General features: G+C 40.6%; 2 protein-coding genes across 3 annotated transcripts; one reads left to right on the top strand and one right to left on the bottom strand.

The window, feature by feature from the left end:
* Positions 1–3,741: 3,741 nt before the first annotated feature.
* Positions 3,742–18,478, top strand: RGN (regucalcin). 2 transcript variants are annotated; one of them, XM_020896611.2, is made up of 7 exons: positions 3,742–3,850; positions 4,068–4,248; positions 6,993–7,175; positions 14,704–14,919; positions 16,499–16,630; positions 16,990–17,144; positions 18,057–18,478. In XM_020896611.2, the coding sequence occupies exons 2-7, from the start codon at positions 4,080–4,082 to the stop codon at positions 18,105–18,107; spliced, it is 906 nt and encodes a 301-aa protein (XP_020752270.1). In that variant the 5' UTR covers positions 3,742–3,850; positions 4,068–4,079; the 3' UTR covers positions 18,108–18,478. The 2 variants fall into 2 exon arrangements, with proteins under 2 accessions (XP_020752270.1, XP_020752269.1); XM_020896610.2 differs by having other exon boundaries at positions 3,745–3,850; positions 4,071–4,248.
* A 4,536-nt stretch (positions 18,479–23,014) lies between these two features.
* LOC139033100 (non-histone chromosomal protein HMG-17) lies at positions 23,015–23,495 on the bottom strand. The gene has a single exon (XM_070461764.1). It carries the CDS (start codon positions 23,372–23,374, stop codon positions 23,102–23,104), a length of 273 nt encoding a protein of 90 aa, XP_070317865.1. The 5' UTR covers positions 23,375–23,495; the 3' UTR covers positions 23,015–23,101.

Raw genomic sequence — 23,495 nt, 5'->3', positions numbered from 1 at the left:
CCAACAAGTCTTCCGGGGCTTATATGCTTTTAGGTCCACTGAAGGGTGGTAGGATTAGATTGTATTTTATGAAGATTCAATAACCACATACTGTGATCAAAGTTAAAAAATCATTTACCTCCAGATGTTAAGATGGATACAGCATCAACTTTTGTTGTATTGCAAAAAAGGTATAAATTTAATTAACCTTGAGGAAAAATTAAATGATCACAAATTAAGGAATATTCTACATTTTGAACTACAAAAATATCAATGTCATGAAACAAAATAAGGCTGAGGAGCTGTTCCAGGTTCAAGGAAACTAAACATGACTAAACACCATGCTTTGCCCTGGACTGGATTTGGATATGAAATACTTTTTTTCTTTTGCTAGAGAGGATGTCAGTGGGACAACTGGTGTAACTCAGCTAGATAATACTATGTCCATGTTAACTGCCTGATCTTGGGAATTCCCTGGTGTTCCAGTGGTTAGGACTCTGCATTGTCACTGCTGCTGAGGGCTCAGATTCAATCCCTGGTCAAGATTCCCAGGAGCCATGTGGCATGCCCCCCCCCCCAAAAAAAAACCACCTGATCTTGATAGTTGTACTGCGGTTATATAAGAGAATGTCTTTGTCTTCTGGAAATGTGCATCACATTTAGGTAAAGGAAAATCATGTCCATAACTAACTCTCAAACTGTTTAGAAAACTGCTCAGAAAAAAAAAAAAAAATATATATATATATATATATATATATATTTAAATGAGATAAGCATAAAGCAAATGTGGTAAACTGTTAATATTTGGGGAATCTAGGTGAAGGATAGTCATGAATTCCTTATATTATTTCTGCAACTATTTTGTAAGACTGCAACTTGTCAAAATACAATTACCCCTTCCTTACCAAAAAAAATAAAAGCATGTAGTTGAAAAGTTCTATGTGTCAGCACTGTGGTGGGAACTGGGGAGGTGAGAGTGAATAAGATGCTCCCATACCCTACTGGACTCACAGTCTAGCAGGCCATCTTGGCAGCTGATCCAAAGGTGTGAGACGGGATCTCCAAGAAGATAACAATTTGGGCAAAAAGTGGAGAAGGCCTGAATGAACTAGGGCAGTGCCAACATAATTAGAAGGACACGGAAGGGACAATATTTATGACCTGGTGACTAACTAGACTTGAGGTAGGGAACAAGCAAGGTCTAGTGAGGTGTCCGAGTTTCTTAGACAGACCATTGATTGGACCATGGTCCCAGTCACCAAGAGAGAATTCCCAGGCAGTTTGTGCAGAGGAAGGGCTTGATTTTGGATAGCTCAATGGTGCTGTTAAGTAGAGGGTTTGAGATACAGGACTGTAGTTTAGGCGAGGCATTTGAGCTGAGATATATTTGGGGGAGTCATCAGCAGTGAGGAGTTAGAGGAAGACGCTGGATAGGAAGAAGACACAAGAGAACCTCAACATCTGGAGAGGTATACAGCACAATGATTCACAATTTTTAAAAGGTTATATTCCACTTATAGCTATTATAAAATATTGGCTATATTCTGTGCTGTACAATATTTTTTGTATCTTATTTATTTTATACATAGTATATTATACATATATATAGTATAATAGTTTATGCCTCTTTATCCCCTACCCCTGTCTCTTACCCCATTCCCCTTCCCTCTCCTCACTGACAACCACTAGCTTGTTCTCTATATCTAAGTCCGCTTCTTTTTGTTACTAGTTTGTTGTATTTTTTAGATTCCACCTATAAGTGAGATCCCACAGTATCTGTCTTTCTCTGTCTGGCTTATTTCACTTCACATCAACTAAAGCCTCTCCTCTTCCTCAACCATAAAAAAAAAAAAAAAGTTTTGCAAGAGTTGGCCTCCAGCCTGCCGACTCTTCTCCACTAGGAAAACTGAAGATTTGTTTAACCGCTTTGAACTTTCCTTTTGAACCTGTTTGTGTTTAATCAGACCCTCAACCCAATCTCTCATCAAGGCATTTCAATAACTTTTCTCTGTTAAGTCAGAGATAACCTTTAGCTATCCGTCCAAACTCCAAAGCTTGGGTTCACTGGGCCCCAAGCCTCTGCCCCACCTCCCTGCCCCGGGTGGCTCTTCCAGATTCTTGCAGCAGAAGAGTACAGGACGGCGTGGAGGGAGCCGATCCCCACCCCCACCCGCAGCTCCGTCCAGGCGACTGTCCACCCGACCTCCAGCCTCCTGCTAGTCATTAGCCTGGTGAGTTCTCCGGGTCGGGCTGGCCTCCCGGTCCCCTCCCTGGAGTGGGGCCATCTGGCGACAGCCATCCCCACCCACAAACCCGCGAGGCCGGAAGAAGACCGATCGCCTCTGCCCCCCCGGGGACCCGCGCCCCGCGCGCGCCCCACAGGGCCAACGGGGGCTGGGGACTAGGCAGGCGCAACCTTCAACGTCCCGCGGTCACGCGAGGCCGCAGCTGCGCCACCAGCGGGTGTCAGGCCCTCTCACCCGCACAGATGGCCCCGCGCAGCGCGGCCATATGACGTCGTGTCCCCGCCGGGCGGGCCACCCATTCACGGCCATGGCGTCCTCTCACGCCCTGCTTTCCGAAGCCCGCGCGGAAAGGGGTCATTGGCAGAACCTTCACCCAGCTTGCGCCACGGAGCGTGGGGCTGAAAGTTGCGATTGCAAAATTCCCGCGTCTGATCTTGGGCCTTATCTCAAATTGATAGCAGGAAGGCCTTTGGAATCTCTGCCAATTTTGAACAACCAGTGAGATGCTACGGTGCTGGCAGGCCGTTTGTGAGGACGATTTGAGCTGTATGTTTCTTTAAAAAAAAAAAACCTGTTTATCGAAGGAAATATTAAACCAAAGATTACTTTTCTTTTTTTCCCATTGTCATTAATTTGCCCATCTGTGTGTGGAACCACTGACTTCAAATCAGATAGCTGTCAGGAAAAAGGATAAAGATGCAGGCAATTTTGATTACCATTAGGACAGAGTTTGGGAAAGAGAGAAGTCTCTGGAAATTTGTCTCTTTCCTCTCCCACATGAGTTGCTTAAGTAAGGATTTTTTTCTTTTCTGATAATTTTTCTTTTTCTTATACCAGTTCACCAGTCACAGCCTCTGGCCTAAAAGTCCCAGCATAGAATGTTCCTGCCTGTGGAGTTCAAGAATCCTTGCCAAACTGGCAGGGTGCCTTCTTAGGTAGCAAGGAATAGCTGAGGACCTGTCATTTCCTACAAGGGTACCCCAAAGAGGTCCTTTTCTCCCCCTTTTCTGGTGTCTGAATTTGAAAATGAATGTTATAGAGAAAAGACTGGTGGTTACTGAGGGTTTGGGGGAGGGATGAAGTGGGACATTGGGGTTAGCAGATGTAAGTTTTTATATATAGAATGGATAGACAAGGCCCTACTGTACAGCACAGAGAACTGTATTCAATATCCTAAGATTAACCATAATGGAAAATAATATATTAAAAAAGAATGTACATATATATGTATAACTGAATCACTTTTATGTACAGCAGTAATTAACACAACATTGTAAGTCAACTATACTTCAATTTTAAAAAAGAAAATGGATGTTAGTTCTAATTTAGTGTATTTAGCGCATTTCTAAAATTGCAGAGAAGGAAGATTGGCCTTTGGGCAGTGAGAGAAGGCAATCAACACCATGGGCGGATCTGAAGGGCAGAGAAGAAGGTGACCTGCAGACGCCCAATGAGGGAACTGTCCGCCCCCTGACCAGCCTTGGAGGCTTGGGTGCTGGCATAAAAGCAGCCTTGCCTTGTCCAACCAGCCAGCTCTCTCTGGGGGTCAGCTAGAGCCAAGGTGTGGATGTTGGAGTGTTGTTTTTGTTCTCTTTTTTACAGAAACCTTGAAGAAAAAAACACTGGTAAGTTGATTGAAGATGTCCTGTGTTATGGCTTCTTTTTTCTTTTTTATGCATCTCCTCCTGCCACATTGCATATTTTTTTCTTACCTGGAGAAAGTGTGTCCAGCCTTTCCAGTTCCAATTTTAAAAACAGCCTCTATCGGGATCTTACCAGGGTCTTAAGTCAGGTGTTTTGCTGAATTTGCTCTATGCGATGACATATCTCTGTTGCCTTCAGTAGGTCTCCACCATGACAATGTCTTCCATTAAGATTGAGTGTGTTTTGCGGGAGAACTGCCACTGCGGTGAGTCTCCATTGTGGGAGGAGGCGTCCAACTCTCTGCTCTTCGTAGATATTCCTGCCAAAAAGGTTTGCCGGTGGGATTCTCTCAGCAAGCAAGTGCAGCGAGTGACCGTGGGTAAGGATGAAGGATGGTCCTGGATCTGCCAAGACAGCCATTTCTTCCCTGGGTAGGGGCGGTCACCTGGTGTGTTTTTCCTCTTGATTGTTAAAGCTTATGCTTGAAAACTATTGTATTTTCTTCCTTTTTGGATCCCCCACTTTGACCCAAGAGTAAAATCTGGATAGTCAATACTTTCTTCTTCCCCTGCAGGTGCTATGCCACATTCCCTATCTTGTTTGGGATGGTGAGTCACCAGGCCAAGAAAGTAGGATCTTTCCTTAATACCTTCAGACACCTGCATTGAAAGTTGGAGACCCAGTTTGTGGCACAGCAAAGGTTATCTACCTTGGGTCAGCCCAAAGCCTTAGTTTGCAAACAAATAAACAACAGATTTATCCTCTCTTTGAATGTGCAAAGAAGAGCTTTTGGACTTAGAAAGCATAAACCGGGACTTTCTGTTTGTTGTTCTAAATGGGATTCACAAGAGAGTTTCAAGTGCCTGTTAATGGCCCTGTGATTTCCCAAGGAGGGGTTTATCACCTTCTATGGCCCAAGGGTATGGGCTTCAGTAGTGATAAAGAAGTTTTTTTTCCTTATTGTGCTGGTGGGAAAGAGATACCAGGGTCCTGTGACCTTAGGACACTCTCTCAATTCAGAACTGGGGACTTTTTCTTTTTAATGAGAGGGAACAGCTTTTAATACACTCAGGGACATGACTGTGGCTAAAGGCAAAAATGACTATGACCTGCTATGATCAGAGTGGGAGGAGGGACCCACGACCTTCTCTAGTCTCCCTTTCCTAGGGTGCACATATTAGGGATATATGTGAATTGTGAAAGTCACTCAGTCCTATCTGACGCTTAGCGACCCCATGGACTATACCATGGTATTCTCCAGGCCAGAATATTTGAGAGGGTAGCCTTTCCCTTCTCCAGGGGATCTTCCCAACCCAGGGATCAAACCCAGGTCTCCTGCATTACAGGTGGATTTTTTACCAACTGAGCCACAGGGAAGCCCAAGATTCCTGGAGTGGGTAGCCTATCCCTTCTCCAGCGGATCTTCCCGACCCACGAATTGAACCGAGGTCTCCTGCATTGCAGGCAGGTTTTTTTTTTTTTTACCAACTGAGCTATCAGAGAAGCCCAGGGATATATTCCTACCCCTAATCTGCAAAACAAAGACAAAAACCCAAACCCTCCAAAGGGCTTAAAAGCTAACCGGGTAGCTCAACTGATAAAAGAATCTGCCTGCAATGTGGGAGACCCCGGTTCTATTCCTGGGTTGGGACTGAGCAGACTGAGCGACTAAGCACAGAATACAGCACAGGCCACAGGTTGGGATCCCTGATGAGGATGTGATGCTCCTAATTGTGTCCTGCACATTCCCTGGGAGTCTTCCCAGGTGGAATGTGTGTGCGAGTGCTCAGTCGTGCCCGACTCTTGGTGACCCCATGGACTGTAGCCCGCCAGGCTCCTTTTTCCACGGGATTCTCCAGGAAAGAATACTGGACTGATTTGCCATTTCCTCCGCCAGGGGATCTTCCCAACTCAGGGATCGAACCTGCGTCTCTTACATCTTCTGCATTGGCAGGCGGATTCTTTACCACCTGGTGGCGCTAGCTGATTCTTTACCACCTGGTGGTGCTAGCGGATTCTTTACCACCTGGTGGCGCTAGTGGTAAAGAATCTGCCTGCTAAAGCAGGAGATGCAAGAGACTCGGGTTTGATTCCTTTGTTGGGAAGATCCCCTGGTGGAGGAAATGGCAAGTCACTCCAGTATTCTTGCCTGGAGAATCCCATGGTCAGAGGAACCAGGCGGGCTACAGTCCATGGGGTCACAAAGAGTCAAACATCATTGAGCACATGCACACACATTCCCTGGGACAATTCACGGCTGGAATCCACTTCTTCGCAGGGCTTTTAGCTAAGAGCCGTTCCCAAACACCCAGCTGCTCCCAAGCATTGTCTTGTACAGAATAGCTGCTTGCAAAATGTTTATACCATAAATTCTGTCAATTTGTTTCCCTTGAACAGTCACTACAGTAGTCAATCTATCCACTTAAAAAAAAACATTTCAATGGAAAAATATTAAACGCAGGAAACCTAAAATTTAAATATACAAAATAGAGTACTATAAGGACAATGTGATTTTTAAATCACTGCATCTACATTTCTTTTTTTTTTAACTATGCATACTACCAAAAAGGATTTGAAAAAAATTTTTTCAATTAAAAGTATACAAAATATGTCCCTTAAAAAAAGATAAGTCCTAATTAAAAAGAAAAACAAGACAAGCCCTTTTTTGGAGAGAGAGATGGCACAAATCCCTGTTGCTAGAACAAAACACAATTTTTGTCTCTGAATTTCCTGAAGATCAGGCAAATTGAGTATCACTTCTTCTGTATCAACTGTCCTGGTACACACACACACACACACACACACACACACACACAGAAGCCTCTCCTCTGAACTTGCTTTGGTGCCTGCCCCAGTGTATGGTGACTGCTGTGGTTTGACTTCTCTGCTTCGCCCACTAGGCTGGGAGCTGGGTTTCATCCATCTTTCCATCCCTGGTGCCCAGAACAGCACACAGAGTTCATGCTCAACGAATATACTCGATTATGTAGCCTTCACTGTTCAACAGAAAGGAGGGTGCACTCCTATTTGTCAAAGAGCTGCACACACCTAGATTTGCGGGGTAGTGTGATGGCTGCAGTGTGACTGCTGGCTACCTTCTGACTGCTGCTTTTGCCTCTGCAGATGCCCCTGTCAGCTCTGTGGCCCTTCGCCAGTTGGGAGGCTATGTTGCCACAGTTGGAACAAAGTTCTGTGCTTTGAACTGGGAAGATCAGTCAACAGTTGTCTTGGCCACAGTAGATAAAGAGAAGAAAAACAATCGATTCAATGACGGGAAGGTGGATCCCGCTGGGAGATACTTTGCCGGTATGGTTTATTTTTAGCACCTACTTACTGAGATTTGGAGCTTCCCAGGTGGCTCAGTAGTAAAGAACCCCCACCAAAGCAGGAGATGCAAGAGATGAGGGTTTGATCCCTAGGTTGAGAAGATCTCCTGGAGGAGGGCGTGGCAACCCACTCCAGTATTCTTGCCTGGGACAAAAGAGACTGGTGGGTTACAGTCCATGGGGTAGCAAAGAGTCAGACATGACTGAGTGACTTAAAAAACACAGAAGAATATGACTTATAAAAGTCTCACAGCTGCAGTGGTAAAAGAAGTATCCATAATGGGTCTTGGGTTTTCCTTTTCTTATTACTTCAGTCACTTGTATCCAAAAAAAAAAAAAACCCCCATGAGAAATACTTCATAGATATACCTTTCAATTGCTGCCTGAGGCAGACTAAAATTTGTATGGTATTTTTGTAGTTTAAATAAGTTTTAAGACAAGGTTATATTGTGATTGCTTTTTAAATTGGAAATAATTTCAAACTTATAGGGAAAAAAGTAAGAACAGCACAAACAACACCCGTATAGCCTTTACCTGCTGCTGCTGCTGCAGCTAAGTCACTTCAGTCGTGTCCCATAGACAGCAGCCCACCAGGCTCCCCCTTCCCTGGGATTCTCAAGGCAAGACCACTGGAGTGGGTTGCCATTTCCTTCCCCAATGCATGCAAGTGAAAAGTGAAAGTGAAGTCGCTCGGTCATCTCTGACTCTTAGCAACACCGTGGACTGCAGCCCACCAGGCTCGCCCGTACATGGGATTTTCCAGGCAAGAGTACTGGAGTGGGGTGCCATTGCTTTCTCCCGTAGCCTTTACCTAGACTCACCTATTATCAGCATTTTGCTCTGTCTGTTCTTAGTACATATAAACATTTTTCTCCAGGATCATTTGAAAGTAAGTTGTATATATCATGTATCTTTACTTCTAAAATACTTCCCTGTGAATTTCCCAAGAAAAAAATGACATATTCTTACATAACCACAATACAGTAATCAATTCAAAGAAGTTTAAAAAAAAAAGAAGTTTAACATTATACAACAATTTTATCTGATGCACTACCTACATTCCAGTTCTGTCAATTCACCAGCCTTTTTACATATGTATTATTTAAATATAATATAGTTTTATTATCAAATCTATAATGTATAAAATGTATACTATATCATTAAATTTATATTTTTTATATATTTAAATATATAATATATTTATATAGTTTATATAAACATTTTATATAAAAATGTTTTTAATAGTAGTATTTTTCCTTCTAGTACAGAATCCAGTCTAGGATTATGTACTGAATTTAGTTGTCATTTCTCTATCATCTTTTTTCATCTAGAACAGAACATAGCCTTTCTTTGTTTTTTATGACATTGCCATTTTTGAAGACTACAGTCCTACACAACTCTCCTCTTTTTGATAGAACATTCCTCGTGTTGTTGCATTTGTCTAATACTTCCTTGTGATTAGATTGATGCTATATATACATTCATGGCTGGAATCACTGCACAGTTCTGTCCTTCTCAGGGTTCCCATCTGGGTACCATCTGTCCACCATCAGTGATATTAGTTTTGATCACCCAGTTGAGGTATTAGATTTCTCTACTGCATAGTTACTATGTTTAATTGAGAATTATAAGCAGCTTGTGGGATTTGTTAGTGATATATTACTGTGTAACAAATTACCCTGAAATTTAGTAATTAAAATAACAAACATCTATTATCTTCTGAAGGTCAAAAACCTGAGTCTGGCTTAGCTGAATGGTTCAAGGCTATGTCATGAAATTGCAGTCAAGTTGTTTGGGGCTATAGCCTTGGAGGAGGCTAGAGTCTCTGAAGGGATCTGGAGGATCTGCTTCAAAGCTCACTCACATGGCAGTTGGCAAGAGATTTCAGTTTCTTACTATGTGGGCCTCTCTATAGGAATGCCCAGGACCTGGCTTCCCTAGATCTGGTGATGAGAGGGAGGGAGGGAGGGAGAGAGAGAAAGAGAGAAAACACCCAAGATGGAAGCTATAGTCCTATTATAAGCAATCTCATATATAAATAACATAGCATCACTTCTGCCGGGTACCATTGGCCACATAATTATGGAGGGGACTAGACAAGGGTGTGAATACTGGGAGGCAGGGATCATTAAGGGCCATCCTAGAGACTGGCTACAACATGAGCAGACACTTTTTTTTTTTTTCCATTTATTTTTATTAGTTGGAGGCTAATTACTTTACATCATTACAGTAGTTTTTGTCATACACTGAAATGAATTAGCCATGGATTTACATGTATTCCCCATCCCGGTCCCCCCTCCCACCTCCCTCTCCACCCCATCCACTGGGTCTTCCCAGTGCACCAGGCCCGAGCACTTGTCTCATGCATCCAACCTGGGCTGGTGATCTGTTTCACCCTAGATATACATGTTTCGATGCTGTTCTCTTGAAACATCCCACCCTCGCCTTCTCCCAGAGTCCACAAGTCTGTTCTATACATCTGAGTCTCTTTTTCTTTTTTTGCATATAGGGTTATCGTTACCATCTTTCTAAATTCCATATATATGTGTTAGTATACTGTAATGGTCTTTATCTTTCTGGCTTACTTCGCTCTGTATAATGGGTTCCAGTTTCATCCATCTCATTAGAACTGATTCAAATGAATTCTTTTTAATGGCTGAGTAATATTCCATGGTGTATATGTACCACAGCTTCCTCATCCATTCGTCTGCTGATGGGCATCTAGGTTGCTTCCATGTCCTGGCTATTATAAACAGTGCGAGCAGACACTTTAAGTCCAAGCAAATATCCTGGTCCTCATCAAAATTTCTCCCTTAGGTTTTACATTATTTGATGATTTTTGCTTGAAGCCATCTTTAAGAGGATGGCTGCAGAATGACTTATACACAGCTTAAAATGAATTTTAAGTCTATGTTGAAATTAATAATGCATTTCATATTTAGTTCTCATTTTCATCCCAGCATAACAACCCTATAGTTAGCCAAGTGTTAGGTGCTCAATTGTGTCTGACTCCTTGCAAACCCATGAACTGTAGCCCACTAGGCTCCCCCACCCATGGGATTCTCCAGGAAAGAATACTATAGTGGGTAGCTATTTCCTCTTCCAGGAGATCTTCCCGACCCAGGGATTGAACCCAGGTCTCCTGCATTGCAGGCAGATTCTTTATGTCTAAGCTACTAGGGAAGCCCAATAATTAGCCAAAGGTGATTCTAAATGCCTGCTGTTTCCACTCCCCACTCAGCCCCTCACATCATCAGCCATGCTATCCTGGCTCCATTTACTTTCAACATTGAAGGTAGGTAAGATCTGAGCAGGTGGTGTGAATAGTTTCCCATCTACCTGGACTTTATACAACCACAGATTTAGTCCAAGACAGGTTGAAAGATTAAAGCTGAGAATCCACTGGAAGCCCTTCTGCCAGTAATTTCTGTGGGATGAAGAAATATGATCAGATACCCTGCCTCCTGTTGAAATTGATTTTCTCTCTCCCTCTTGGCTAGAAGTGTACACCTCTGTGGCACTTGGTGAGACAAAATTATAATGTCCTCAGAGGCCTGATTTCTTAGCCTGAAGTCCTCAGTCCCCAGTTCTTAACTTTTGCCCTCTGGAGACCCCATAAAGTTGTAGGCATCAGTGTGAGTATATACACTGGTCATGTGCATCTGTCAGTAACATCAGAGAAACTTTTTCTACAGAGCGTTCATAGCTTTCGGCAGGTGTTGAGAGCTGTCCCTGGCCCAGAAAAGGGTGAGATTGTCTGATAATCTGGATGGGGTCTCTTAGTGGTGGGTAGTACCCTGAAGGTGTCCCAACACCAATGTTCTCACCTGTCAGGGCTCACTACTAGACAGTGATGCATAAACTAGGGCTCCAGGTTGTTCTTCCTCACTAAAGAAGAGCCCTTTCCAAGCAGTGGGGGATTCACTTTCATGTCCCAGACATTTCTTTCTGTGAGGCAGGTAGTGGGGGAAAGAGATGAGTTGGGGAGGAGGCACGGTGGAATAGTAACGAAACAAGCCCAACCGTCTTATATCAAGAAAATAGGGCGGAAGGATCTACCCTGTCCAGCTTCCTATTCAGGCTTCCCAGTTTCAGTCCATTTTGCTCTAAGTCACTCTTCTTTCAGACGGAGTATGTCACAGTAAATGAGCTTTCCAATTTCTACATTATGTGAAATTCTACTCTGTCCCCTGAGATCACACTCAAATCTAAGTGAATTGTCCATGGGCACTTGAGTTAATGGAGTGTTCTCTATAAATGTCACTTAGGTCCAGTTGGATGATGGTGTTCAGTTCTTCTATTTCTTTGCTGATTTTCTATCTATATGGATCTATTATTGAGAAAGGGAGACTGACATCTCCAGCCAGATTTATGGATTTGTCTGTTTCTCCCTTCACTTCTGGCTTTTCTTTTGTGTATTTTAAAGCTCTGTTGTTAAGCACGTGAACATTTAGGATTATTATGTCGGCTTAGTAAAGTGACCATTTTCACAATATATAGTACTCCTATTTATCCCTGGTAACTTCGTTTGCTTTAAGTATATCTTATCTGATATTAACATAGCCTCTGCAGTTTTTTAAATTAATATTTGCATAGTATATATCTTGGGCTTCCCAAGTGTCGCTAGTGGTAAAGAACCTGCCTGCCGATGCTGGAGATGCAAGAGATGCAGGTTTGATCCCTGGGTGGGGAAATCCCCTGGAGTTGGAAATGGCAACCCACTCCAGTATTCTTGCATGGAGAATCCCATGGACAGAGGAGCCTGCCAGGCTACAGTCCATGGGGTCACAAAAGAGTCAGACACGGCTGAGCGACTAAGTACACAAGCACATGCTTTGACTTAGAGCTACCATTTTATTATTTTCTCTTCTTTCCTGCTGTATTTCTTTGTTATTCTGTTTCCCTCTTCCTGCCTTCTTTTGGGTTATTTGAGTATTTTATAGAATTCAATTTATTTATTGTGATTTTCATCATATCTTTCTCTGTAATTTTTTAAGGGCTCCCGAAGGGGTTGAAAATATATAGTTAATTTTTCAGTCTATCTAGAACCAATATTTTACCACTTCAGTTGATAATCACCCATTTATGTTATAGTTGTCTTTATATACATAAGTTAAAAATCCCATCAGAAAATGTAATTTTTGCTTTATATTATATTTACTCATACATTTACTATTTCTATAGCTCTTTCTTCATTTCTGATATTCTTTTTGGTATTTTTTCTTTCGATATTTCCTTTCTATCTGAAGAACTTCCTTTAGTGATTCTTTTAGAGCAAGTCTGCTGGCTATGAGTTCTCTTAGTTTTACTTCACATGAGAATGTCTTTATTTCTCCTCTATTCTTCAAGGGTATTTTCACTTAATATAGAATCCTACCTAGATTGACAAATTAAATATGAATCACTTCCTTCTGACCTCCAGTTTCTTATGAAAAATCAACAGCCATTGAAATCATTATTCTCCTATATATAGTATGTCATTTTTCTTTTATTAATCTTAAGGATTTCTATTTAACCTAAGTTTTTGGAAATTTGATTATGATGCATCTAAGTATAAGTTTCTTTGGACTGATCTTGTTGAGGTTTACTCAGCTTCTCAAAGGGCTTCCCAGGTTGGCACAAGTGGTAAAGAACCCTCCTGCCAATGCAGGAGACATAAGAGACATGGGTTCAGAAGATCCTGGGTTCAGAAGATCCCTTGGAGGTAGTTCATAGTTCAGTCACTCAGTTGTGTCCAACTCTTTGCAACCCCATGGACTGCAGCACTCCAGGCTTCCCTGTCCTTCATCATCTCCCAGAGCTTGCTCAAACTCATGTCCATTGAGTCAGTCATGCCATCCAACCACCTTGTCCTCTGTCATCCCCTTCTCCTCCTGCCTTCAATATTTCCCAGCATCAGGGTCTTTTCCAATGAATCAATTCTTCACATCAGGTGGCCAAAGTATTGGAGTTTCAGCTTCAGCATCAGTCCTTCCAATGAATATTCAGGACTGATTTCCTTTAGGATGGACTGGTTTGATCTCCCTGCAGTCCAAGGGACTCTCAAGAGTCTTCTCCAGCACCTCGGTTCAAAAGCATCAATTCCTTGGAGGAGGAAATCAATCAAACCCCTTGGAGGAAAGCATGGCAACCCACTCTGGTATTATTGCCTGGAGAATCCCATGGACAGAGGAGCCTGGCGGGGTACAGTCCATAGGATTGCAATGAGTCACACACAACTGAAGTGACTGAGCACACATGCACCCACCAGTTCCAATCTGCTTTCTATTAGGTGGCATTAAGTGTGCCACTCAGTGGTCAGTCTGAGAATTAGAAAGAGTTCTATCCATTAGCTCCATTCTCCAAGTCTTTTAGTATGCTAATTAGAATCAGATACATGCATGGACAAGCAGATTACAAACAACTTTATGAGATTGCATTCCTGAGCATCATCCCTCTTCACTAGCTTCTAGTACTTTCCAGCTTCCTGGAGCTCTCCTTTTAATTCCTCCAGCCAGAAACCACCCACTTCTATGATTATTCTGCCTCCAGGGCCAAGTGGCAGGCAGAGAGAGAGGAGAACATGAAAGCAACAGCATTTGAGCTTCCCTTTTGTCCCTGAAGCTTCACTAAATGGAGAGGAATGGCATCTTTGATTCCTGTAGTTTGCTGTTGCTGATGGCTCTTTGCCTTTGCTACCCTAGCTGCAAAATTGCCTGGTGCATGAGAAAATGGAAAAAAGGGAGTGGAATATAAGCAGGGGATTTCTTCCACTCTCTCTCTGAGCCGCAAGGGTGTTTTCTGCTCCTTGTGCCAGATTTGGAGGTTTCTCTTGGACCTCATTCTGCCTGCACCACGGTGCTCACTTCCACATTTCAGGCTGGGTTGAGTTCAGGCTGGGACATGTGCTGTGCTGTGTTTAGTCGCTCACTGGAGGATAAAATGGAGAACTTACAGGTCGCCTCTGGTTAGGTGATACTTCAAATTCTATGTTCTTCTCTAAGCCGACTCACATCACAGAGTTCTCAAAAAGCTACGCTGTGTGTTTTGTCCAGGTCTTAGAATTTGCTTAAGGCTTTCCTGATGGTTCAGATGGTAAAGAGTCTGTCCACAGTGCAGGAGACCCAGGTTTGACTCTGGGTCGGGAAGATTCCCTAGAGGAGGAAATGGCAACCCACTCCCGTATTCTTGCCTGGAAGATCCCATGGATGGAGGAGCCTGGTGGGCTACAGTCCATGGGTTTGCAAAGAGTCGGACATGAGTGAGCAACTAACACTAGAGTTTTCTCAGTGGGAGAAAATGAAGTTGGTGCAGATGTCTTGAACTAGAACCTCTCCAGGTAGTTTTAATTAGCATGGCAAGCAAGGTAGTTGCCATTAAAAAAAAAAAAAAAAGCATAGGACCCAGATTGGGACTGTATCATCATTTCCTTGATTTCATCATGGGGAAGGAGCACTGGTGAGAGAAGATGACACCGTGCACAGGCAGGATGCTGTGTGGCTGAGCTCCATGCTCTTTGGGTTTTGTAGGTACCATGGCTGAGGAAACAGCTCCAGCAGTTTTGGAGCGCCGCCAAGGGTCCTTGTACTCCCTCTTTCCCGACCACCATGTGGAAAAGTACTTTGACCAGGTGGACATCTCCAATGGTTTGGATTGGTCTCTGGACCACAAAATCTTCTATTACATAGATAGCCTGTCCTACTCCGTGGATGCCTTTGACTACGACCTGCAGACGGGAAAGATCTGTATGTGCCTTTTCATTATTTTTCATGGTATCTTTTTCATATGCATATGACTAATCAGCTGCTGCTTCCTTAATCCATTTGAAAAGGTCCTTACTTTTCAGAGAACTGCCCAATGTTATAATTCCAATATAGTAATGATTACTCAGACTTGACTATGCTGCCAGTCAAGCCATGGCTGTCAGCAGGAGACCTGGGTTCAATCCCGGGGTCTCAGCCATGGCTCTCATGGCTTTAGCTCTCAACTCAGTATGGCCACAGTTGGCATAAGATGGCTAGGTCCTCAATCTTTTTTCTTGCAACCATCACTAGAAAGAGGCTCACTGTAAAACAGATCCTGTTCTGCCGGCCAGTGTTTAAAGTCAAATAATATACAGCCGAATGGGACAACAGAACAGAAAATCAGAGTTTAGGGTTGATATTTCTTATTTGTACTTTAGTTAACTAAAGGCAAATACTCAAAGACAAATTAACAACCATTCAAAATGGAAAAATAAAAAAGGTAGTTACAGATTGTTCAACTCTACCACTGGGCTCTAAATGAGCCATAGTTGGAAGCTGGGAGGGAAGGAATTATTGGGATGAATTTAAAAGGCCATGCTTGAAACTTTCATGAAAAGTGCCAGACCACGAGAGCAAAACCAATCATAAAAATGACTTGAAAAATATCCTAAGAGTCTCATGCAGATTTAATCAGAAAATTTCCAGCATAAATGTTTTGCTTTGAAATATGTAGTGCCCTATTTCATGACTGTTTTACTTACACATGGTTTCAACATTCCTTCCATTATACCTCAATCTGATTACTGTAATGGCTTGGATTGTATAGTGTAAAGTTCCTATGAATTTTGATGTTTGTTTTATTTTGTATATTATGATTTTCTTTAAGGCCAGCCAGCTGGTTTCAAAATACCCCCTCTTTTCAGAAACAAGCCCTTCTAATATTTAGTTTCAATAAGGTGATTTTGGAGCATTTAATCAGGCAGAAACAAAGCCTATACATCTTGCCAGTTTTTGTGCAAGAACTATTTGCAAATCAGACCCAGGCCCTTGGCAGTGAGAGCATGGAGTCCTAACCACTGGACTGCCAGGGAATTCCACAAAGCAAGCAATTTTGGAAGTAAAACAGCAAAGGTTTAACCATAGACTGAAGTGTATCTGAGGTGGGCAAGCAAGGCTTCAGTTCAGTTCAGCCTCAAAAAGGTCTTTTGGTATTTTATTAAGAATTCTGTTTTCCTTTTTCTCTCCTCCTCTGAAAGCTTAAGAGATCTGTGTCTGTATGCAGACTGAAGGGAGCAAATCCACCCCAAATCCTGCAGTAAAAAATCCTTCGTTGAGGGGTGCCCACTCATGTTTCTAAACTTTTTTAGAGTTAGGAATCCTCCTGAATCATCCTGCTTGGGGCACCCACTTGTCAGACCCTGAATAAGCAGAAGTAATCAGTATTTATAATCAACTTGATTGCTCATTGTTTGATGCTCACTAGTGAGTGACCTGTGATTTTGTGTGTGTGTGTGTGTGTTTGTGTTTATGTGTGAGTATGGTTTGGTGTTGTTTTGGTTTGTTTTCTTTTTCACCATAGCCAACCGCAGAAGTGTTTACAAGCTGGAGAAAGAAGAACAAATCCCAGATGGAATGTGTATTGATGTTGAGGGGAAGCTCTGGGTGGCCTGTTACAATGGAGGAAGAGTGATCCATTTGGATCCTGAGACAGGTAGGCCCACAGCAAAATGATAAATTCCCACCATGTCTAGAAAACACCAGACACTAGGGGCCAGAGAAGCTTCCTTACTAATGAAGTTATAGAGAAATATATTCAAAGGTCTCAGTTGGATGATTTTGGAAATAAAGGCCAAAGATAAAGCCCAAAATGTTATGTTCAGAACTCCTTTACCTGTAGAGGTAAATCTTTTTTCTCAAAAGAAATTGTCGAGGAAGGTAGGTGAAACTCCTGGGAGAATTGACCTTCAAATCTTCTTTGAACTTTCCTATTGCTCCACAAGGGGTCCCAAAAGGTTGTGTAGTTGGAGATTTACTAGAGCTAGACTTTGAATGAAATATTTGGTGATCTAGGGAAAAGACTCCAAACTGTGAAGTTGCCTGTTGATAAAACAACCTCATGCTGCTTCGGAGGGAAGGATTACTCTGAAATGTACGTGACCTGTGCCCGGGATGGGTTGGACTCCAAGGGTCTTCTGCAGCAACCTGAGGCTGGTGGAATTTTCAAGGTGATCTGGCTATCTCTTATATTTTTAGGGTGAGGTGGGAGATCTTCAGTTAAGTAACTCAGTGATTAGTGCTTTTTCATACTTTCCAAACACAATTCTACTTGGCATTTAAGCTCATCGTGCTAGACTTAAAAACATTTTATTTAGATTTTCTAGACCTTAAGTTAGGCTTTCCTGGTGGCTCAGTGGTAAAGAATCTGTCTGAAATGCAAGAGACATGGGTTCAAGATTCCTGTTAGATCCCTGAGTCGGGAAGATCCCCTGGAGAAGGAAATGGCAACCTACTCCAGTATTCTTGCCTAGGATATCCCATGGACAGAGGAGTCTGGCAGGCTACAGTCCATGGGGTCAACAGAATCGGACACAACTTAGAGACTAAACCACCACCACCACATACCTTAAGTTATCTGAAGTCCAAGACAATGTGTTTAGCTTACTTTGGACAGTACTTTAAAATATTTTTTTGCTTCAGTAGTGTTGTCTAAATTCTATAAACCAGTAGAATAGGCTTGGAAAATCAGTGTTTAAAACACGCTGATAAGATTAGTTGATTGCTTTGATGTTACAAGAATATTTTCAGGTTCTTAACTTTTTGGCAGTGAAATAAACACTGGTAAAAATTATAGACCTCTTGAGTTGAAAAGAAATGTAGAAAGCCCTTGCTAAACAGATGGGAAGAAGATAGTAATAAATTCAGTTTTCAATCCTAGTTGTAAATGGTTGCTAGTAATTACTCTCATGTGAATAATTGGTTGGACCAAAAATATTTAATCAAATAATTCTTTTTTATTATAGGAAATAAAATAAGGATAATAGTTGGCTAAATATACTATCATGAATCATAAAAATGCTTTTGGAGAATACTTGTGAATTACCTTGTATCAGAGTTTCTCTCTTTTCTTTTTTTAACAGATAACTGGCCTAGGAGTCAAAGGAATCCCTCCCTATGCTTACACAGGATGAGTGACATCCTCTTCCTAGTGGAGGAGACGTAGAAGACAGTTAGAAAATTCTGGAGCTGAAATTTCCATCTAGTTACCAAAAACATGAAGCAATGACATTAACAGGATTAAATTTTTATTTACAATTTTTAAAAGGTAGAGTGTTTCTAACAAGGGGTGACAGGTGGTCTTGATAACCTAATATAAGGCCTTCTGCAAAGGTACTATAGAAATATAAATGTGTTTAACTATCAACGAAGCCTCTTGATTCTTTGCAAATTGCTGGTGGAGTTGGGGGAGAGGGAAGAGACTGTATCTGTTCTTTACTCTGAATTCCATACTTACTATACCTAAAGCTTCAAAACACTAATAAATAGTAGTCTGGCAATGACATATTGTGATTATGTTCCTTTTTATTTTCATCATAATCATATAAAAAATGCTGCAAAAATGTTTTAAATGCTGCAAAGCCAGCCTATCTTCATATTACTCTTCCTATATGTTATTTTACAAACTAAAACATTGCTAGAGGATAAGAATCAAACATTTTGGCAAATGCATGGTTCCAACTGCCACCTAGATGTAGATGTAAAAGTAATGTATCACTTTGGAAAGAACACTTTTAAAAAAATAGCTTTAGTGAGTTATAATTTACCTACACATATTACATATTTAAAATGTACAGTTTGATAAGTTTGACGTGTGTGTGTGTGTGTGTGTGTGTGTACTCATGGAACCAACACCTCAAGTAAGATAATAAATCTATCCACTACCCCAAGACCTTCCCTGTGTCCCTTTGTGTCTTTCCTTTGGTCCTTCTGTATGCCTGCCCCCAGCCTCAGGAAACCACTGATCTGATTTCTGTCACTATAAATTAGCCTTAAAGTTGAATACTGTGATCTCTCAACTTCCTTTTTTTTTTCAAAATTGCTTTAGCTCTTTTAGTTCCTTTGGCCTTCCGTATAAATTTTAGAATCAGCTTGACTATATCTACAGAAAAATCCTGAGCAATTTTAATTGAAATTGCTTTAAATCTGTAGAACAATTTGAAGAGAAATGGCATTTTTACTATTTTGATTCTTCCAATCCATGAACATGGCATGTCTTTCCAATTATTTAATCTTGTCTGACTTCTTTCATCAGCATTTTTTAGTTTACAGCATACAAATCTTACACATGTTTTGTTAGATTTATATCCAAGTATTTCATTTTCTGGAGCTATCATAAGTATCATTATTATTTAAATTTTTTGTTTCCAGTTGTTCATTGCTCACTTATGGAATTATGATTGGTGTTTCTAGGTTGACCCTGCATCTGATGACTTTACTAAACTCACTTATTAGTTCTTTATTGGTTCCTTGAGTATCTCTATAGGTTTTCTGAGGTTCTTTGAATATATAATCATGTCTTCTGTGAGTAGGCAGTCTTATTTTGTCCTTTATACTATGTACATTTTAACTTCTTTGTCTTGCCTTATTGCACTGACTACAGCTGCTGGTATTATTTTGAATAAGAATAGTAAGGGTGGATATCATTACCTTATTCCCAATCTTAGGAAAAAAGCATGGAATCTTTGTTCATTAAATATGATGTTAGCTGTAGTAATTTTTGTAGATGGCCTTTCTCAGGTTGAGGAATTTCTGTTCTAGTTTCGTTTGCTGAGAGTTATTATTATTATTATGGGTGGATTTTATCAATTTTTTCTGCATTTGTTGATATGATCATGTGGCTTTTCTTTTTTAGACATTGCTATGATAGATTTTTATTCCTGGGATAAACCCTGCCCTGGATGGTGGTGTATTAATCTTTTTATGTATTACTGGATTCAACCTTCTAAAATTTTGTTGAGGATTTTTGCATCTGTGTTCATCAGGAATATTTGTCTCTAGTTTTCTTTATTTCTACTGTCTTTGTCTGGTGTTGATATCAAGATAATACTAGCCTCAGAAAATAAGTTAGAAAGTAGTCCCTCCTCTTCTATTCTCTGGAAAAGATGGTATTTATCTATGGCTATTTATTCTATAAATACTTAGCAAAATGCACCAGTGAAGCCATTTGGACCTGGAGATTTCTTTTTCAGAAGGTTTTTCAAACTTTCCTAAGTAATTATAAGGCTACTCAGGTTATCTATTTAATCTTGGTGAGGTTTGCTAGTTTCTGACTTTCAAGGAACTGTTCATTTTCATGTAAATTGTCAAATTTTTGTGTGTTGTTCATAGTGTTTCCATATTTTTTAATAATGTCTATGAGGTTTGTAATAACATCCCCCTTTTCCTCTGGTACTGATTATTTGTGTCTTCTCTTTATTCTTTGTCTTTCCAGAAGTTTATCCATGTATTAATCTTTTAAAAGAACCAATTTTTTATTTCATTGGTTTATACTGTCTTCATTTTTTATTCCTTCTGCTTTATTTCTATTTATGTTTATTTCTGTATATGTTTATTTCTTTTTATAGCTTCTTAAATTAGAATCTTAGATTATGAACTTGAGCCATTTATTCTTTTCTAAAATAAGCATTTAATGCTATAATTTTTCCCTCAGCACTGCTTTTTCTGCAGCCCACAAATGTTGTATTTACATTTTGTTAAGCTCAAATATTAAGTTCAAATATTTTCTAATTTCCTTGGAGACTTTCTTTAAAGAGTGCTGCTTAATTTCCAAATGATTGGAGAGTTTTATTGTTATCTTTTTGACAGTGATGTCAGGGTTAATTTCATTATGGTCAGAGAGCATACGTTCTATAATTTCAGGTCTTGAAATTCACTGAAGTTTGATTTGGGACCTAGGTAAGTATTGCTATCTTGCTAAGTATTATATGTGCATTGAGGAAAATGTATATTCTGCTGTTGTGAGTGGAGTGTTCTACAGATGTCAGTTAGATTCAGTTGATGGTGTTGTTCAGTTTTACATCCTTCCTGAGCTTCTATCTTCTAATTCTGTTAATGTGAAAGGAGTGTTGAAATCTTCAACCATGATTTTGGATTTGTTTCTCTATTCAGTTCTGACAGATTTGGGCTTGTGTATTTTGGAACTCTGTTGTTAGGTGCATATACCTTTAGAATCATATGTCTTCTTGGTGAATTGACTCTTTTTCAATATGTAAGGTCTTTCTTTATCCCTGGTAATTTTCTTGGCTCCAAAGTCTACTTTGTCAGTTTCTTTTGGTTCATATTTGCATGGTATATCTTTTTCCAAACTTTTATTTTTCAAGTACCTATATCATATTTGAAATGAGTTTCTCCTAGATAGATAGTATATAATTATTTTTTAAAAATGAAGAATAATTGATTTACAATATTGTGTTAGTTTCAGGTGTAAGTTGAGTCATTTTTTAAAATCTTCTAATAATCTCATATTTTAATTGATGTATTTAAACTATTTACACTTGGTATAGTTTCTGATATGTTTGAATTTAGTCTGTCATTTTATTATGTGCTTTCTCTCTCTCTTTTTTCCTGTTTAACGTTCCTCTGTTTGCTCCTCCCTGCTTTCTTTTGGGTTATTTGAACTTATTCTTGTGTCTATCATGATTTTGACTATATCTATTTACATTAATTTTATGACTCCTTTGGGGATTATAAAATACATAGTTAATTCTTCATAATCTATTTAGAATCAATGTTTTGTCACTTTAATTGGAATGTATAAACTTTACCACCATAGACGTCCCTTTACCCTTCTTCCTTCATGTTATAAATGTATTGTATACTATATCTGTATACATACTATATCTACATACCATATTTATATCATCAGTGTTAAATTTTTTGCTTTCAACTATCAAGCATATTCTATTCTTTTTTTTTTGGCCATGCCGTGTGGCTTGTGAGATCACAGATCCCCAGTCAAGAACTGAACTCAGGCCACAGTGGTGAAAGTCCAGAATCCTAACCACTGGGCTACCAGGGAACTCTCAAGCATGTTTGAAAGACCTCAAGAGAAGAATGCTATATTTGCCAAGATACTTATCATTTTTGTTGTTCTTCATTTCTGATATTCCAAGTTTCCTTCCTGTATTATTTTTATTGTCTGAAGAGCTTCCTTTAGCAATTCTTTTACAGTAGATATGCTGGCTATGAATTCTCTTAATTTTTCTTTGTAGGAGAATGTCTTTATTTCACCCTCACTGCTGAAGGCTATTTGCACTGGATATGGACTCCATGGTTGATAGTTCTTTTCTTTTTTTTTTTTTTTCAAACTGTATCCAGCTTTATTAAAGATACTTTTCATAAACAATCATGGTATTTCAGGCAGGACACGGGCAGACAATCGTTAACAGTATACAACTTTCAAACTCCCTTTTTCAATGGACTACCAAAATCAGAAAGCCACTATAAAACCCAATGAAATCTTCATGTGATGCTCTGAACAGGGAAAGTTTAGAGTGAGGGTTGACATTTCACATTTAGCATGTTGTTTAACAACTTTTCACAAGCCGACCCTGACTTTCAGGAAATGGAAATGGAAATGGCAGAAGTACCACTCTGAGGAGCCACAGTCTAAAAAAGGAACCGCTGCTCTTTTGAAGGACGCCATCTCAATGGTGACACTAGGAAGTCCAGATTGCCTGACATACTGGTCATCAATTTTGGAGGGGCGCGGGGTTCAGGTTACAACAGGTCTCTGGGTTTAGGGGAGTCAAGTCTATGCTGAGGTGGAGGGGGAGAGAGGACATAAAAACTAAATTTTAGTTTCGCCATACCACAAGGCGTTTGTGCCCAGGTGGCTAATGTGTGTCAACATCAAGGAATCCCTCCTTCCTGGGAACCAAGAGGAAGTCTCTCAAAACTAGATGGGAAAGGTATTTTTCCCCCACGTCAATTTAGCTTCGGAGACATTTTGTTAGTGACGTGCCCTTCCCCCAAAAAACAACAATGAAGTGTTCTGTGTGCTAACAACATAGCTTAAAAAAAAAAAAGTAAAACAAAATTCTGCATTTTTATAAAACTTGATAAAAAATAGTATTTCAAACTGTACAGTCACCAGAAGTACACAGTTATCAAAAATGCACACACTTCACTTGGCATCTCCAGCACCTTCAGCTTTCTGTGCCTGGTCTGTTTTGGCATCTCCATTTTCTGCAGGGTTATTCCCATCCTTGCCAGCATCAGCTTTCCCCTTTTTCCCTTTGGGTACCTTCTCTCCCTTCTTTGCAGGGGCCTTTTTAGGCTTGGGCTCTGGCTTTGGAGGAGCAGGTTTAGCAGATAACCTTGCAGATCTTCTCTGTGGTTCGTCCTTCACCTTGGCTTTATCTCCTTTAGCATCCCCTTCAGCCTTTCTCTTGGGCATGGTGGCTGCGGCGGCGGGACGTAGGCGCTGGACACGGGGATGCAGTGGCGCGCGGGCTTTAAGTCGGTCCAGGGGTCGCTCTCGCCTCTTCTTCACACTGCTCCGATAGTTCTTTTCTTTC

The sequence above is a fragment of the Odocoileus virginianus genome, chromosome X, assembly GCF_023699985.2.
Source record: "Odocoileus virginianus isolate 20LAN1187 ecotype Illinois chromosome X, Ovbor_1.2, whole genome shotgun sequence".
NCBI lineage: Eukaryota > Metazoa > Chordata > Mammalia > Artiodactyla > Cervidae > Odocoileus > Odocoileus virginianus.
Note: the sequence above shows the minus strand (reverse complement) of the source record. Positions and strands in the feature narration are given on the sequence as shown.

Excerpts from the sequence above, each read along its gene's own strand:
- RGN (XM_020896611.2), top strand. The coding sequence starts at position 4,080 with ATGACAATGTCTTCCATTAAGATTGAGTGTGTTTTGCGGGAGAACTGC. Across the intron at positions 14,920-16,498 it reads CCTGCAGACGGGAAAGATCT|CCAACCGCAGAAGTGTTTAC; the intron begins GTATGTGCCTTT and ends TTTTCACCATAG. Across the intron at positions 17,145-18,056 it reads AGGCTGGTGGAATTTTCAAG|ATAACTGGCCTAGGAGTCAA; the intron begins GTGATCTGGCTA and ends TTTTTTTAACAG.
- LOC139033100 (XM_070461764.1), bottom strand. The coding sequence starts at position 23,374 with ATGCCCAAGAGAAAGGCTGAAGGGGATGCTAAAGGAGATAAAGCCAAG.